The 15,689-nt window shown below is 49.4% G+C and overlaps 1 protein-coding gene across 5 annotated transcripts in view; it reads right to left on the bottom strand.

The window, feature by feature from the left end:
• AP3D1 (adaptor related protein complex 3 subunit delta 1) overlaps window positions 1-15,689 on the bottom strand; it is a 47,994-nt gene that overhangs the window by 2,368 nt on the left and 29,937 nt on the right. The window contains exons 16-31 of one of the 5 annotated variants that reach the window (XM_083594378.1): window positions 15,531-15,676; window positions 14,242-14,383; window positions 13,608-13,679; window positions 13,353-13,428; window positions 12,207-12,418; window positions 10,547-10,620; window positions 9,563-9,586; window positions 8,183-8,408; window positions 7,736-7,798; window positions 5,855-5,956; window positions 4,819-4,965; window positions 3,401-3,448; window positions 3,095-3,284; window positions 2,136-2,224; window positions 1,398-1,483; window positions 530-651 (exon numbers count right to left, since the gene is read on the bottom strand). In XM_083594378.1, the coding sequence (XP_083450504.1) occupies window positions 530-651; window positions 1,398-1,483; window positions 2,136-2,224; window positions 3,095-3,284; window positions 3,401-3,448; window positions 4,819-4,965; window positions 5,855-5,956; window positions 7,736-7,798; window positions 8,183-8,408; window positions 9,563-9,586; window positions 10,547-10,620; window positions 12,207-12,418; window positions 13,353-13,428; window positions 13,608-13,679; window positions 14,242-14,383; window positions 15,531-15,676 (1,819 nt within the window). Of the gene's footprint in view, window positions 1-529; window positions 652-1,397; window positions 1,484-2,135; window positions 2,225-3,094; window positions 3,285-3,400; window positions 3,449-4,818; window positions 5,309-5,524; window positions 5,957-7,735; window positions 7,799-8,182; window positions 8,409-9,562; window positions 9,587-10,546; window positions 10,621-12,206; window positions 12,419-13,352; window positions 13,429-13,607; window positions 13,680-14,241; window positions 14,384-15,530; window positions 15,677-15,689 lie in introns of all 5 variants that reach the window. The other 4 variants (XM_083594379.1, XR_014543312.1, XM_083594380.1 and 1 more) reach the window with 4 other exon arrangements.

Raw genomic sequence — 15,689 nt, 5'->3', positions numbered from 1 at the left:
GAAGGAAAGAGAAGGCGTTTGTGATGGGGCGTCTTCGTCCTCTCCCTCAAAAACAAGGCTAAGCTTTCAGGAGTGTGAAGAAGAAGGAGGAGGAGGGGGAGGAGGAGGAGAAGGAGAAGGAGGAGAGCCTTCAGAAGAGCTTACTCCCTCTGCCCATCCCAGCAAGAGGCACTGGTTAGATCTCCTGGGGGGATGAAGCAGAGCCCAAAGCAGGGACTCATGTTGAGAAGCGACAGAAGGCCTCCTCAGAGAGTCTCCTTGGATTGATCACAACTGATGCAGAGAGAGACGACAGGTAAAGGCAGCAAAAGCCCAACCCCCCTTACCTGCCAGCCATAAGGGCTTAAGCAGGGATGGAAACCCTCAAATTTGTCCCTAAACAAATGTCAACAGCTGGGGGGGGGGGGAGAATCACGTCTGGCAACCAATCTATTGACATTATTTTCAGCTCTCCAACCCCACTATGGCAGTCTATCCTGGGTTGTTGTTGTTTTTTGAGGAGGGGGAACTTACTGCAGCAGGAACTCACCTGAGAAGTGATGGTGGAAGCAGATTTTCGCCAGGAGGTGGTGGAAAGGCATGGTGATGCTGTCGACTTTGAAGGATCTGGCATGCAGGTCCCCCGACTCCAGCAGCTTGGCATAAGCATCACTTGAGGGAGGAGAAATCAAGGTGAATGGAGCGGTAAGGGAAGCTGCGGGAAGAGGAGTGGGCCGGGACACCATCTCTGGCTTGCCCACTTCTGTGGGCCAGAAAAGCTTTTTAATGTTTATTATGATCTTGGGGCCCACCAGGCCTAGCGAGCAAACACACACTCATACCGACACACAAAGAAGGGGGGGAAAGCATCAAAGTAAGTACATTCAAATGACGTTGCAAAGAGATACGGTTCATAAACAAGCTTGTTTTCCCCTGCTCTGGAGGGGAGGACTCGAACCCGTGGCTTCAAGTTACGAGGAAGGAGATTCCGATTAAACATCAGGAAGAAGTTTCTGACAGTGAGAGCTGTGTGAGAGTGGAAAGGGTTCACTTGGGAGGCTGTGGACTCTCCTTTTTTGGTGATTTTAAAGCAGAAGTTGGGTGCCCATCTGTCATGGATGCTTGAGCTGAAATTCCTGCATTGCAGTGGGTTGGACTAGATGACCCCTGGGGTCCCTTCCAACTCCACAATTTATGATTCTACAAACGTTTTCTCATAAAAGCAGGGCAAGGGAGAAGCATGTCAGGTCGATCTCCGCATCCAACAGTGGCAGTTCATTTGTCCGCTCCCAGAGTCTCAAGAATACTGCTTAGGCACTATGTTCCCATTGACGTGGCGACTTACGAAGCCTTGTAAAGACAGCGGTCTGCCCTTCTCCGCGAGAGACAGAGGAAAGGGGCTGCTGGAAGGGGCTCACCTGTAACAGGGCGTCGTGATAAGGTAGGAGGCGCAGCTGAAATGCAACTTGAAGTCCAGCTTTTCGTGCGTTGAGCCTTCCTCGTCCTGCCAGAAAACAAGAGAGGATGGGAAGTGGGGGCAAAGGAAGCAGCCCCCCCGCTCAACGCATCCCTGAAACAGCCTCTTCTCATGGGTCCCAATGGGGAGCGGGGAAGGAGGCAGAAAAAGCCCCCCAACTGACCCTCCCATATGCTCCATTTTTCACTCCAGCCACCCGCCTAGCTGTTCCTCTCCGATGCTTTGGAAAAAAAATCTGGCTTTTCAGTCCCTTCTACCCATAAGAGTCCCAAGGATGGTATAAAGCCGCATCCAATATATTAATATAAAATCACCATTTATTACTTTTATGCACTGCCCTTCATCCGAGGATCCCAGGGCGGTTTTCTGGCACAAAAACACAAAAATCCTTAATCTGTTTCAAACCTTTTTTTTAAAAAAAAACTGTGCAAAACTGAGTTTTAATGTTAACGGTGTGCTTTTATTTATTCTTATTTTACTTATGAGATTTATAGGTCGCCCTTCATTACAAGATCTTGGGGCGGTTCAGAGAGTAAAAAAATACAGGTTAAAAACATGAAAGTAGGTAAAATTTAATTGTAACAGCCTGACATCGGACTCTGGGGTGAAGGGCAGGCAATGAATAGTAATAGTAATTGTAATAGAATTCAAGCACTGGGAAAGTGAAAGAGGCCCTTACTTTGACAATAAACGCGAGGGTTCCTTTTAGTTTCTGCGCCATGACAATACTTTGCAAGGTGAAGACAAACTGGGCTTCGTTGGACACCCCTAAATTGGGAGAAGGGAGTGGGGGCAGGGGAAAGAGAAAATTTCAAAAAAGAAAAATTCAAAAATATTCACTCTCTTCCATTTTGGCTCAAGCTTGATTGATTGGCGGCGGGGGGGGCGGGGAGCCCTACCAAACCCACACAGAGGCATACTAAGAACACATAGTTTGGAAGCATATGAAAATGAAAAGCATCAAAGACCCTCAGCAAAGTCACACAGCTACAGAGAAGACTGCCCCCTGCAACTACTATCAAATTCTGTCATTTGTATTAATGTAAACTTCCAAGTAAACCTCCAGAACATACTCCCCAGTATATTTTATCTTATTGATATGGCTGGTGGCTCAAACAAATGAAGTTTCTATCTATTATGTGAAAATATAATAATAATAATAAAATATCCTTTATTAGGCATAGCAAACCACAACTTATCAAATAGACACCGTATACAAATTATGCAAAATACAAGCTCAACATAACAAGGTTTGTCCCAGTCAGATCTTTAACTCCAAAGAAAATCAATTTGCATAAATAATACAACCACTAAATCTCTTTATAATGGTCGAGTCTTTCTACATGGACAGCACTCAAAAATACAGTCACTATTAAAGAAATTTGATCATTACTGTCCGAAAGCAGGTTCTGAACCGTTGGTAGCGTAGAAGTCAGCCTATTGAGTTGTAAGGCCTCTAATAATTGTCTTCTTGCATAATAATGATAATAATAATTGGAAAGGTTGCCCCTGGGCTTAATCTAGATATGACCCCTTTGATGCCATTAAACATTTCGTGGAAAGGGAGGATTTCTTGACGCTCCTTGACACCTCTGGCCAACCCTGCACCCCCCCCTCCCCAGCAAAGACAGGACATACCAGGGGGCAGCTGGAAAGGGACAGGAATTCCGTCATGTATCGAGGAGCCTTCTGGCCGGAACATTTTAGTGTTGAGCGAGTCCAGGACGTTCAGCTCCATGCTCTTCAGGAAGCTGCTGCTTTTGTTCTCGAAGATGATGGAGACGGTCACCTGGCTGTCGTTCTGCAGGTTCCCCTGGATGTCGTAGGTCTGCGGGAGGAGGAATTTGTGAAGAGGGAGCAGCAGCGGAGCTGGACGCAATCGCTCAACCACTGCACATTTAAGGTGCTTGCACTCCACGGAGGCGCAGACCCAACCCCACTCACCATTTTGATGTACGCGTTTTCGGCAAGGAGGGCGTAACTTGACATAGGCTGGAAGGCAGAAAGAAAATTGAAATTGAAATTAAAATACTTTATTGTCACTTGTATACAGTGAGATTACACGAGCACGCCCCACTCAGCTCTCTTAGTCTTAATTCCCCTCGTTTACTGACGCACACCCACCAAACCCGAAAGTCACCTGCCCTGTTGTTATCTTTTCATTCAGCAGCCTAACAGCCCAGGATAGAAACTGTTCTTTACCCTGTTGGTGCGACTAATCCTGCTTCTATATCTTCTGCCTGAGGGCAAGAGATCAAGAAAGTGCCGGCCAGGGTGTGAATCATCCCTGAGGATTTTCCTCACTCTACTGAGGCAACGTTCTTCCACTATTTCATCCAGTGGATTCACGGGACAGCCCATAATATCTTGTGCTGCACTCACCACCCTCTGTAGGCACTTCCTATCAGTTGATGTCAAACCAGCATACCACACCGTGGTGCAGTATGAAAGGACACTTTCTACTGTGGTGGAGGAGATCATCAAATGTTGATTGACATCCTTCTTCCGCAATACTCTGAGGAGATGGAGTCTCTTTTGGGCTTTCTTAACAACCTGGGTTGTATTGATTTTCCAAGTAAGGTCTTCACTGAGATAAACTCCTAGGAATTTAAAGGAAGAGACTCTCTCCACACAGCCCTCCCTGATGTACAGCGGGCTAGTTCTCCTCTCTTCCTCCAAAAGTCCAACACCATCTCCTTTGTCTTGCTGATATTAAGGTGCAAGCTGTTATTAAGGGCGTCATTCCTGAGCTGTGGCCAATTATGTGTGGAGAGACAGCGTGGTTAGAGCGCCGGAAGAGGGACTTAGGAGACCAGGTTCAAATTGCCACTCAGCCAAGAAGCTGTCTGCGTGGCCTCGGGCCAGTCGCTCACTCTCAGCCTAACCGACCTTGCAGGGTTTTTGTACGGACTAAATGTATGCCACCTTGAGTTCATTATAGAAAAAGGCAAGGTTATAAATGCAGTAAATATATATAAAGTTCTGCTCGGGGTAAACCCACTGAAATTAAGAGAAGTTAGTAATGCCTATCAATTTCAGTGGGTCTACTCTGGGCAGGACTAACACTGGCTATGATTAAAAGAAATCTCCATACAGGAGTGTTTCCCAAACTTGGGTCTCTAGCTGGTTTTTGGGACTACAATTCCCACCATCCTAACCACTGGTGTCCTGCTAGCTAGGGATGATGGGAGTTGTAGTCCCAAAACAGCTGGATACCTGAGTTTGGGAGATCCTGCAGAAGACCTCTCAAGCGGTTTGCCAGATGGCCTAAAATATTCATTTAAAATATCAATAAAAAACAAGTTAATAATAACAAGAAGAAAAAACACACCAAAAGATGCAATTATAAGACCCTTGCTCACCGGTAACGGTTCATCCTCCAGCGTCCCGTTCTGCACCGATTCTGCAGGGAGCTCCTCTCCACTGTTGCCCTGGTGTTTCTTCGACTTCTTATCCTTAGACTTCTCCTCTTTCTTGTGCTTCTTCTTCTTGTGCTTGGAGGATTTCGACTGGGCCAGGGGGAAATCCAGGGGTCAGACACCTTCCTCCCATATCGCCCATTAAAAGCCAAGGTGTGAACCTCGGCGATCTCCGCCAGACCTTGCCCTGTGCAACTCCCTGACCATAGAGGGAACCGCCCCTGCCTTCCTTCCAAATCTATCAAAAACCGCTTTGGGGACAGGCGCTTCACACTACGGATGTTTCTCCTTAACCAAGCAGCATCTACTGCGGTCTTATTGTGGTTTTAATTAATAATAAAAAATATAATATTATTTATATGCTCCCCAGCCACTCTGGGCAGCTACCAACAAAATAATAAAAACAAAATAAAACACCGAACATTAAAAACTTCTGTATACGGTGGTACCTCAGGTAAAGTACTTAATTCGTTCCGGAGGCCTATACTGTTCTTAACCTGAAGCACCACTTTAGCTAATGGGGCCTCCTGCTGCCGCTACGCCACCACTGCACGATTTCTGTTCTCACCTTGAAGCAAAGTTCTTAACCAGAAGCACTATTTCTGGGTTAGCGGAGTCTGTAACCTGAAGCGTATGTAACCTGAGGTACCACTGTACGGGGCTGCTTTCAGGTGTTTTTCAAGTTGTGCAGTTGTTTATCTCCCTGACATCTGACGGGAGGGCGTTCCACAGGACGGGCGCCACCACCAAGAAGGCCCTCTGCCTGCTTCCTTGTAACTTCACTTCTCGCAGGGAGGGACCCGCCAGAAGGGCCTCGGAGGTGGACGTCTGTGTCCAGACTGTATTCCATACTGCCTTGACATATCTTATGAAAGCATGGGTCGCAAATATTCAAGTAAACAATAAGATAAGCCGACTGACAACCCCCCTGCTCCCCCTCCTTTTTTTGGCAGTCGGGGACAGGGACTTGGCCACTCACCTTTCCTTCCTCTTCTTCCTCCAGCTCTTCTTCTCGCACTTCCTTCTGGGCCCCCACCGGCTCCCCAGCCCCTGTGAGGTTCACACTCGGCTCAGAAGGGCTCTAAAGGGAGGCGGCAAGATTGAAATTATTTATACCCTGCCCATCTGGCTGAGTTGCCCCAGCCACTGTGGGCAGCTTTCAACAAATTAAAACACAGTTAGGCATCAAACATTAAAAACTTCCCCATGCAGGGCCACCTTCAGATGTCTTCTAAAAGTTCTAGCTTATCTCATTGACGTCTGGTGGAAAATGCTCAAAAAGCAAGCCAAGGGACTAAGGGACATCTAGGAGGCTCTCCCAGAGGGGCAAGGAGGGGTCTTACTTTACAATGGTTCATGCCCTCAAACTGTGGGCACCTCCCTGCTTGCATCCCTCCCCCAAGCCCACTGGCTGCCTCTTTACCGGGCCAGGCTCAGGGTTCTCGCGTTAATTTACAAGGCCCTTAACAACACGGCTCCAGGAGATCTTAAGATACTCCTGATACCTTATATCCCAGTCTTATCGCTGAGATACTGGGGACGGGGAGAGAAAACATGGGAGCAACAGGTCCCAAGGTCTTCGCCTAAACCAGCTGTTTTCAAGCTTTTTGAGTCCACAGCTTTTTGACCAACTCCATTCTTTCTGCGGCACCCCTGTGAGGCTCAGGAGCCCAGTTATGTCCCCCCTTGCCTGCAGAGCTGGCAGCCTCTCACCCTTTTTTGAACACTCTCTCTTGTGGAGTGTTCCCTCAGCCTCCTCTCCTCTCCCCTCTCCCTGGGAGTCCTCTGGGCATTTGCTACCCTTGGTTTCTGGGCTGCCCGCCTGCCCCAAAGAGAGGTGCCCCCTCACACTGCCCCACAGGGGCCTGGGAAGCTCCCCCTGGCCAGCCCCAGAGGCACCATTCGCCTGGGGAGCCTGCAGCTGGGGCTGCTGCAATGAACAGCCATGCAAGCCTTTGGGAGGAAGACGCAAGAAGGTATCAGAGGAGGGAAGGAGGGAGGGAGGGAAGGAAGGAAAGAAAGAAAGAGGGACAGAGGCCAGTGTTGCCTGCAGCACCCCTGACCACCATTCAGTGCACCCAGTGGCGTAGCGTGGGTTGTCAGCACCCGGGGCAAGGCAAGTAATTTGCGCCCCCTAACCCGTGGATTTGCGCCCCCTAACCCTAACCCCCAGATGTTGCGCCCGGTGCGGCCGGCCCCCCCTGCACCCCCCACGCTACACCACTGAGTGCACCCCAGGGTGCCACAGCGCACTGGTTGAAAACCACTGGTTTAAGGAGTCATTTGGCACCTCGCTTACTGTATTTTTCACCCCATAAGACGCTCCTGACTATAAGACGCACCTAGTTTTTAGAGGAGGAAAGGGAGAAAGCCCTGGGTTTTGGGGGATCAGCTCACAGTTGTGCAGCTTCTTTTGCAAAGGGGAAAAGTTCCCTTTTTTGAGGATCAGCTCAAAGTTCTTGGGCTTACTTTGCAAAGGGAAAAAAATCCTGTGTTTATGGGGTTCAGCTCAAAAGTTCTGCAGCTTCTTTAGGAAAGGAAAGGGAGCCCTTTTTACAGTTTCCAGGCATAATCTAATCAGCCAGTCACATGTCACTGGGGAAACAAACAGTCTCAGTCTGCAGGACATACAACAATGGAGGCCTGGGCAAGGGAGCGGGGCCAGAAAGGGAGCCAGCGATTGACCACACATTCGCTCCATAAGATGCACAGACATCTCCCCTTACTTTTTAGAAGGAATAAAGTGCGTCTTACGGAGCGAAAAATACGTATATACCTGAGTTTGCAATACTTGCATTCGCACGCACACACACACACACACACACACACATCATTCCAGAGCTCTGCAATGGAGATTAACCTTTGCTTCCGTAGCAGCTGCAGGCGGCGGACCGTCAGAAAGCCAGAAGTCCATGTCTTCCTGCTGGAACGAGAGAGAAGGGGAGCCAAAAAGGACTGTGGGTTACCTGTAGTGCACTTTCTTTTACAACATATTTAAATCTTACAACAACAACAACAACTAATAATAATAATCATCATCATCATCATCATCACCACCACCACTCCACCCCGATACACAAAGTGTGTATGAAAACAGCAAACCCCGTGCCCATTTCTGGGTGCTTTCGAACTATAACTCCCAGTATCATCTGCGACTGGTGAGCCCTGCTGGAATGCAGCAGCTGAACTATAACTCCCATCAGACCTGGGTGCTGGGAATCAGAGTGCAATGGCCGGACCCTCCACGGGGCTCCCCGTCCCTGCTCTGAACGGACTCTAGAAGAGCACAGGTGTGTGGTTGTGTTACCTTCTTCTCCTCTTCCTCTTGCTCCTCCTCCACCTCCTCCTCGATCTTCCTCTCCCGCTCCTTCCTCTTCTCCTTCTCCCGCTCCTTGTCTTTGTGCTTCTTCTCCTTCTTCTTTGGTCGCTTGCTCTTCTTCTCTGCGGAGAGCACTTCCGCCTCCTGGGGCGACTTGAGGTCGTCGGCGTTCCTGTGTCTCTGCACCGGAAGCTTCTCGCTGTCCGCCAAAGGCCTTTTTAGTGGGAAGGAAGGACAGGAGAGGTTTGTTTGCTTTTAATTATCTGTTTCGTTTTGCATTTTTGCATCTCATTTTGCATTTTTACGCCGTGAACTGCCTTGTGATCTTCAGGTGAAGGGTAAATAAATATACAAATTCAACCCAGGCTGCAAAAAACACCATCTCAAGATCCAGCCTCCTGTTTTCCAACCCAAAAGCAGGATTCTAGCAGGGCCGGTAATATGGTGCCCATTGCAAGGCCAGAATTAACACCACACACACTCTCATGCATAGCACACAGCTACACTCCCAGGAAGTTGTGATTGACCTCAGCTCCGTCACTGAATGAACCCTCTGAAACGGCCTGAGGGTGACCAGAAGTTCCCCGACACCAGTCTTTGCCCATCTGGTGCCCTCCAGCGGCTGGGGACCACAACTCCCAGCAGCCCCCCATGCTGGCTGCGGCTGTTGGGGAGTCGTGATGGAGGAAATTCCAGAACATCTGAAGGGCACCTGGGCTGCGGAAGGCTGTCCTGGAGTAAGTTTCAGGAGCACTATAACGGATTAACAGCGAGGTGGATTGCATACAGCTGCTTTCCTGGTCGCCTATGGCGAACGGAAGATTGGCTCCAGGCAAGCAAGCGACCAAACGCCATTCAGATCATGGAACTCCCTGTCACTAGAAATCTAGCAGGCACCAGATGCAAGGCTGAAACAGGTTTATTCCAGGAGGCCTTTGCGCCATAAATGCTGTTCTGGGATTTTCAGTTTTGCATACTGCATGTTTTTATTTTGTAAGTTGCTTTAGTGAAAAATATGATTTTTTTAAACGTTTCTTTTGTTCCAGGCCACAAACATGCAAATTCAGGTCTATGCAGGCAGAAGAGAGAGAAAATTGATCCCCCGCCCAGTCTCTCAAGAGAGTCTCTTTTTTCTGCTGCAGTTTGGGGTGGGGTGGCTGGGTCACCAGCTCTCTTGGCCGTGTCGGGGTTTTACGACGTCAGAAAGGGAGCAGCCAACTTGCGGTTTTTACATTGTAATTTTATGTTGTGAACTGCCCTGAGATCTATGGATAAAGGGGCAGTATGCAAATTTAATAGATAATAAAAAGAACAACTTCCCATACACTGGAGAGAGAGAGAGAGAGATAGGGAGAGGGTAGCGCTTACCTCGCCGATTTCCCTGAAACCAGACTGTGTGTGAAAGACAGAGAGAAAGAGAGGGAGACAGGAAAAAAATAAAATAAAATACACATGACGACAGAATACAGCAACTGTGCGAATGGAAGAAGCAGGAGGGAAAGAGACAGAGAGCGAGAAATGCAAAATAATTCTGGTGATGCCTCACAGAACATACAAACGGAAGAGCTGGAAGAACCTGAGGAGCAAACCTAGCCTCTTAAAAGACGCAATGGAAGTGTTCAAATCAATGGCTTCACCCCCTAAACAAAGCTAAGCCCACAAGGTGAAGACTGGGGGGGGTACCTGTGACCCCTGGGTCTAATCTGGCCCACAAGGTCAGTGTCTGCCCCAAACCAAGCTCACCCCAGAGGTCGCAGGTGACATAAAGGAGGGCTTGCCATACTAGCAAGCGGTCTATATTTGAATCGTTCTCATTCTCAAGTACTGATTTTCTTTTTAAAAAAACAAACACCCACAATTCATGCACATGGCTTAGAAATCTGAATATTAAGCCATCTCCATCTCTCCACCTAAATACCTGAAACAGATGAATGAAATATTGCTGAACTACAACCAAGAGTAGGGAAATTTGGCCCTCCAGGCATTGCTGAAATACAACTCCCACCAGCCCCCACAAGCATGGCCGATGGCTGGGGGTGATGGGAGTTGTAGTTCAGCAAAATGTCCGGCTAGCCAAATGCTCCTTGCACTCCGATGCTGTTTTTTGTTGCATCAATTAAGAGTTTTAAATTTGTTGTTAGCCGCCCTGAGCCCAGTTTTCTGAACCAGGAAAAGTGGGGTATAAAGAAAATTTATTATTATCATTATTATTATTATTATTATTATCATCATCATCATCATCGTCATCATCATCATCCCAGAGAGGGGCAAAGCAACAGGCCTCAGCTGACGCCAGGAAGGTTTAACGCTAGCCAGGAAAGCAGAAGAACGCCAGCCCAGCTTTTTTCTTACTTGTCAAGGTCAATGTCCAGAGCCTTGTAGGGGTCGTTGGGGTCCTTGTCATCCTCGTCGCTGGGCAGAGCATTCTGGAAAAAAAGGGAAGAAAGAGGGAGTAGGTCAATGAGGAGCTGACCTCCAAGGGGCAGGGGAAAGGGGGGCTGGTGACCTACCCTCCATTGCCACAGCGACAGAATTTTTTTGAAGTCAGAAATATGTTCCCACCACCCTGAACCAAGAGATAATGACTGTGCCACCGTACTGCTGCAGCAGGATTTCATTTGCCAGATTAAGAATCTGCCTGCTGCATCTGGCCAAAGGGGGTCCTTCTACAGTCCAGCCACCTGCGCTCACAGCGGCCAACCAGAAGCATCAACGGGAGGCTCTCAAGCAGAACCTGAGCAAAACAGCAACTCTCCCTGTGATTCCCAGCGACCGGGGTGCAGAAGCACTGCTGTCTCCAACTGTGCGGGGAGAACACAGCCCCTCTATTTCTGCACTCCCCACCCCCACCCCCAGATCCACCTGCATTTAGCAAAGTGTGAGCACCCCAGGCACGCTTACCTGCTATTATGACCACTTTACCCATCAACCTCAACCTCAAGCCTGAAACCACACCATCAGAATGAATTTTATCTGCTGTTACCTTGCCTGCCCCCCCTTCCTTTAAAATCTATGCAGTGGCCATTTAACGGAGAGAGGAGGTTATCAAGTTTGTTTCCTCCTGCTCCGGAGGGTGGGACTTGAACCCATGGCTTCAAGTGACAAGAAAGATTCTGAATAAACCTTGAGAAGAACTTCCTGACAGTAAGAGCTGTTTGACAGACAGTGGGTCCATACCCATAACTAGTTTTTCAGGCAATTTTTAATGTCTAATGTGTTTTTTAATGTGCTGTAAGCCACCCTGAGTGGCTAGAGAAACCCAGCTAGATGGGCCAGGGTACAGAGTGGTGCATGCTCTGGTTATCTCCTGCTTGGACTCCCGCAATGTGCTCTATGTGGGGCTACCTTTGAAGGTGACCCGGAAACTACAACTAATCCAGAATGCAGCAGCCAGACTGGGGACTGGGAGCGGCCGCCGAGACCACATAACACCGGTCTTGAAAGACCTACATTGGCTCCCAGTAAGTTTCCGAGCACAATTCAAAGTGTTGGTGCTGACCTTGAAAGCCCTAAACAGCCGCAGTCCAGTATATCTGAAGGAGCGTCTCCACCCTCATCGTTCTGCCCGGACACTGAGGTCCAGCTCCAAGGGCCTTCTGGCAGTTCCCTCATTGCGAGATGCCAAGTTACAGGGAACCAGGCAGAGGGCCTTCTCGGTGGTGGCACCCACCCTGTGGAACACCCTCCCATCAGATGTCCAAGAGAACAACAACTACCAGACTTTTAGAAGACATCTGAAGGCAGCCCTCTTTAGGGAAGCTTTTAATGTTTGATGCATCATTGCGTTTTAATATTTTGTTGGAAGCTGCCCAGAGTGGCTGGAGAGGCCTGACCAGATGGGCGGGGTATAATTAATTAATTAATTAATTAATTACTACTACTACTACCACCCCCACCCATCAGGATTTGTAACCAGGTTGGTTCCCGATCCACCCACAGCCAGAGAACACCAGGAAGAACAGGGTGGGTGCCTTGATCCGTGCATCAGCCGCACCCTCCCGCCAGGGCTTACTTCTGGCATCTCCTCTGTGATGATGTCCACATGTTGCGCGGGCGCAATGTCCTCGTCGCTCTCGGTGTGCAGCGAGTTGTGGCGCCGGTGGTGCTTTCCCCGCTTCTCCTTCTCCTGCTTCTTCTGCTTCTTCTTCTTCTTGTCCTTCTCCAGCTTCTGCTGGTGCCGACGCTCCTCTTCCAGCTTCACATACTGGTCAGAAACCGGCAAGCCTGCGTTGATGGGCGGAGAGGGACAGAGAGAGTTCTCAAGAGGGGCAGTGGGCTGAGCACCAGCCTTGAAAGGAAACGCTGGCCAAGGTACACAGCCTGGGAGTCATTTTCGCTGTCCATGGTCAATTCTGCATGCAAGGAGGCTGCCTAACAGCTCCATCTGAGACCCTCCCCGCCTGCTCCCTGTCTCGCCAGAGTGGTGCACGCTCTGGTCCCGCTTGGACTACTGCAATGCACTCTCCGTGGAGCTACCTTTGAAGGTGACTTGGAAACGACAACTAATCCAGAATGCAGCAGCTAGACTGGTGACTGGGACCACATAACACCAGTCCTGAAAGACCTACATTGGCTCCCAGTGCGTTTCCAAGCACAATTCAAAGTGTTGGTGCTGACATTTAAAGCCCTAAACGGCCTTGACCCAGTATACCTGAAGGAGCATCTCCACCCTCAACATCCAGTCCGGACACTGTGGTCCAGGCTCTGAGGGCCTTCTGGCGGTTCCTTCATTGTGAGGTTACAGGGAACCAGGCAGAGGGCCTTCTTGGTGGTGGTGCCCTCTCTGTGGAACACCCTCCTCTCATATGTCAAGGAGATTAAGAACTACACAGCTTTCAGAACACACCTGAAGGCAGCCCCCTATTGGGAAGCTTTCAATGCTTAATGTTTTTACTCAGAGGAGACCCATTGAAATTAATGGACTTTAAAAGGCAGGCATGCCCTCTTTGTGTAGCTATTCCAACTTCAGCAGCTGGAGAAATGGAAGCCAGGTGTACTCGCCCTTTCAGGATCCCAGCATTTGAAGTGGGAAGCAGAGACCAGGGCACAGAAAATGTGATTTGGAAGCGCTGAGAATCCAGGCCGCTCATCTGCATAGCTCCACCCACCGGGCCCCGTTCCTTGGTGTGGAATGCTGGGAAACTGGCAGAACTCTTACCAGGAACTTTCAGAGGAACGGAGAGGTCAATTTGCACCACAGGTATGTGCTCGACGCCGGGGCTATCTTGGTACCTCTGGACAAGGTGGGGGTGGAGGGAAGAAGATCAGGTGGGGAAACAAGAGATGTCATGTGCCAACACTGGTCCCGTGTGGCTTATCAAAAGCAACAGCAGGATCCCTGCCATTGAGAGAAGGGCCCACCACCACCCTAGAGTGGGTCCCTTGCATCTACCAGACAAGGATCTGGGCTTACCTTCTGTGGGGAAGGAGAACTTTTGATGTAGAACGGGTTGTTTGCTTGTTCTTGCTTCCGGACTTCTCGGCGCTTTAGGGAGAGACAAGGGGCACGGCGGTGGGTTTAAAAATCTAATATATTGAGGATTATTGGAACATTTTTCTTGGCTTTGTTTATTTAAAAAAGGAGAGTGCAAATGACCCCACCCCCCACCCAGCTCCACATCAGCTTTGGCTGGGGGCCCAGATGTGTCTCTGTCCAGACAGGGACAGCCTAACTTCTGTTGTCTAGGCTCTGGGAACTTCCAGGATAGATTACTGCAGCATGTTATACGTGGGGCTGCTTCTGAAGACAGTTTGGAAATGTCAGCTGGTGCAGGATTCAGTGGCCAGGTTGCTCGCTGGGACAAAACAGTTTGAGCATATTGCATTGCTCCTGGCCCGACCGCACTGACTGCCAATCAGTTTCCGGGCCCACTTAAAAGTGCTGGCTCCTCTCGTGAGCCGGAGGGGCACGATGCCTATACATGACGGGCATAATAAATTCCTGCATTGCAGGGAGTTGGCCTGGACGGCCCTCATGGTCCCTTCCAACGCTACAGTTCTTTCACTCCATGACATGCTCCAACACCCCTGTTCTGCAGCCAGCCTACCCTCTTCAGTTCCTCCTCGTCCATTTCAGGCTGCCGGTGCCTTGTGTGCCTCTGTTCCTCCTCGTGGAAGATGGTCCGCGGCTTCTCGTCCTCAGACTCGCTGTCCGAGGGAGGCTCGTTGATCCAAGCGTCAAGGTCCAAGCTGGGAAAGGAGAGAGCCTCTGCATCACTACCAAGCTGCTCTTGCTATTGATTACTCAAAAAGTTACTAATTCTAGTTAGATTTATATAGCTTCCCGTCAACAGAATAGACTCTTAAATCTCAGGGCCACGGGTTCAAGCCCCATGTTGGGTAAAGATTCTTGCATTGCAGGGGGCTGGACTAGATGACACCTGTGGTCTTTTCCAAGTCTGCAATTCTATAACTCCATCTTATTTCTGTGATTTTAGGTTGTTCTGAGCAATTTTCTTAATCGTTGCAACCTGCTTTGGGTTCTTAGAGTGAAGGGTGGGCAAATCATTGTCATCATCACCATCACCACAACACCCAGTCTTGAGTTATCATTTCTCCAGTTCAGGGCTGCGGAAACTCAAGGCGGGGCGATATCTGGTTTTCAACGTCACAATATATCACCAGCTAAACACTGCGATATACCAATATATCATGATGTCTGAAATATGTAGAGAACTTGACTGGCTACACACACACACACCCCGATTCGTAGTATATTGCCGGGTCAAAATTTTGAAAACTGCTATCACGATACAGACTTCAAAACGGTTTGGGACGATATATCGTCCAGCCCCACTCAGGACCCTCCCACAGGGCTATTCTGCACCCTCCTGAAGCGCTTTTGCATAGCTGGGATGCTTCCTTGAGTGATTAATGTGCCTCTTTGCTCAGCTGGATGGGGAACAGAGAGGTGTTTATGGAGGCAACGAGAGGGGAGTGTACACACCTTTTGCGCAACTGGAATGTAACCTACCGTACAATGGGTAAGAATTGCATCTGTTGCGCCCCTCTATCACTGTCCCTTTCCTTTTCCTCTGCTCCTCCCCACGACTTCTCCATGAGAGAATGCAGCACCCAGGTTCAAAATACACCCCCCCACCCGCTTGGAACCAAACAAGGTTTCTGGACCACCTTAAAAGGCAGCCCCATGCACAGTGCACTGCGGCAGACCCTGCTGCAAACACAGAAATCGCACGGTCCCTCCTTGCCCTTTCTAATACCCCTTTGCTCTGCCTTCCCCCGATTTCACTCCTCTCAGACTGGCTGGGAGGCAGGCGAGGCTGCAGGCCCAGAACCCCGAGATCCAATGCCGTCACCCGGGGGGAGAGAATCTTACCCTTCTGGAATGGGCACCTTCTTTTGGGCTTTGGGGGCGACAGGGTTGAGCTCCCCAGCGAACAAAGCGATCACTTCCTCGGCTACGGGGACCTCTTTGATCTGAAGCTTGTGGATGTATTTCATGAGCTGGAGGATGCAAGAGGCCTGACGAGAGGAA

Source organism: Podarcis filfolensis (assembly GCF_964270895.1).
Source record: "Podarcis filfolensis genome assembly, chromosome: 18".
Lineage (NCBI taxonomy): Eukaryota > Metazoa > Chordata > Lepidosauria > Squamata > Lacertidae > Podarcis > Podarcis filfolensis.
The sequence above is the reverse complement of the archived record's forward strand: the minus strand, read 5'-3'. Positions and strand labels throughout refer to the sequence as shown.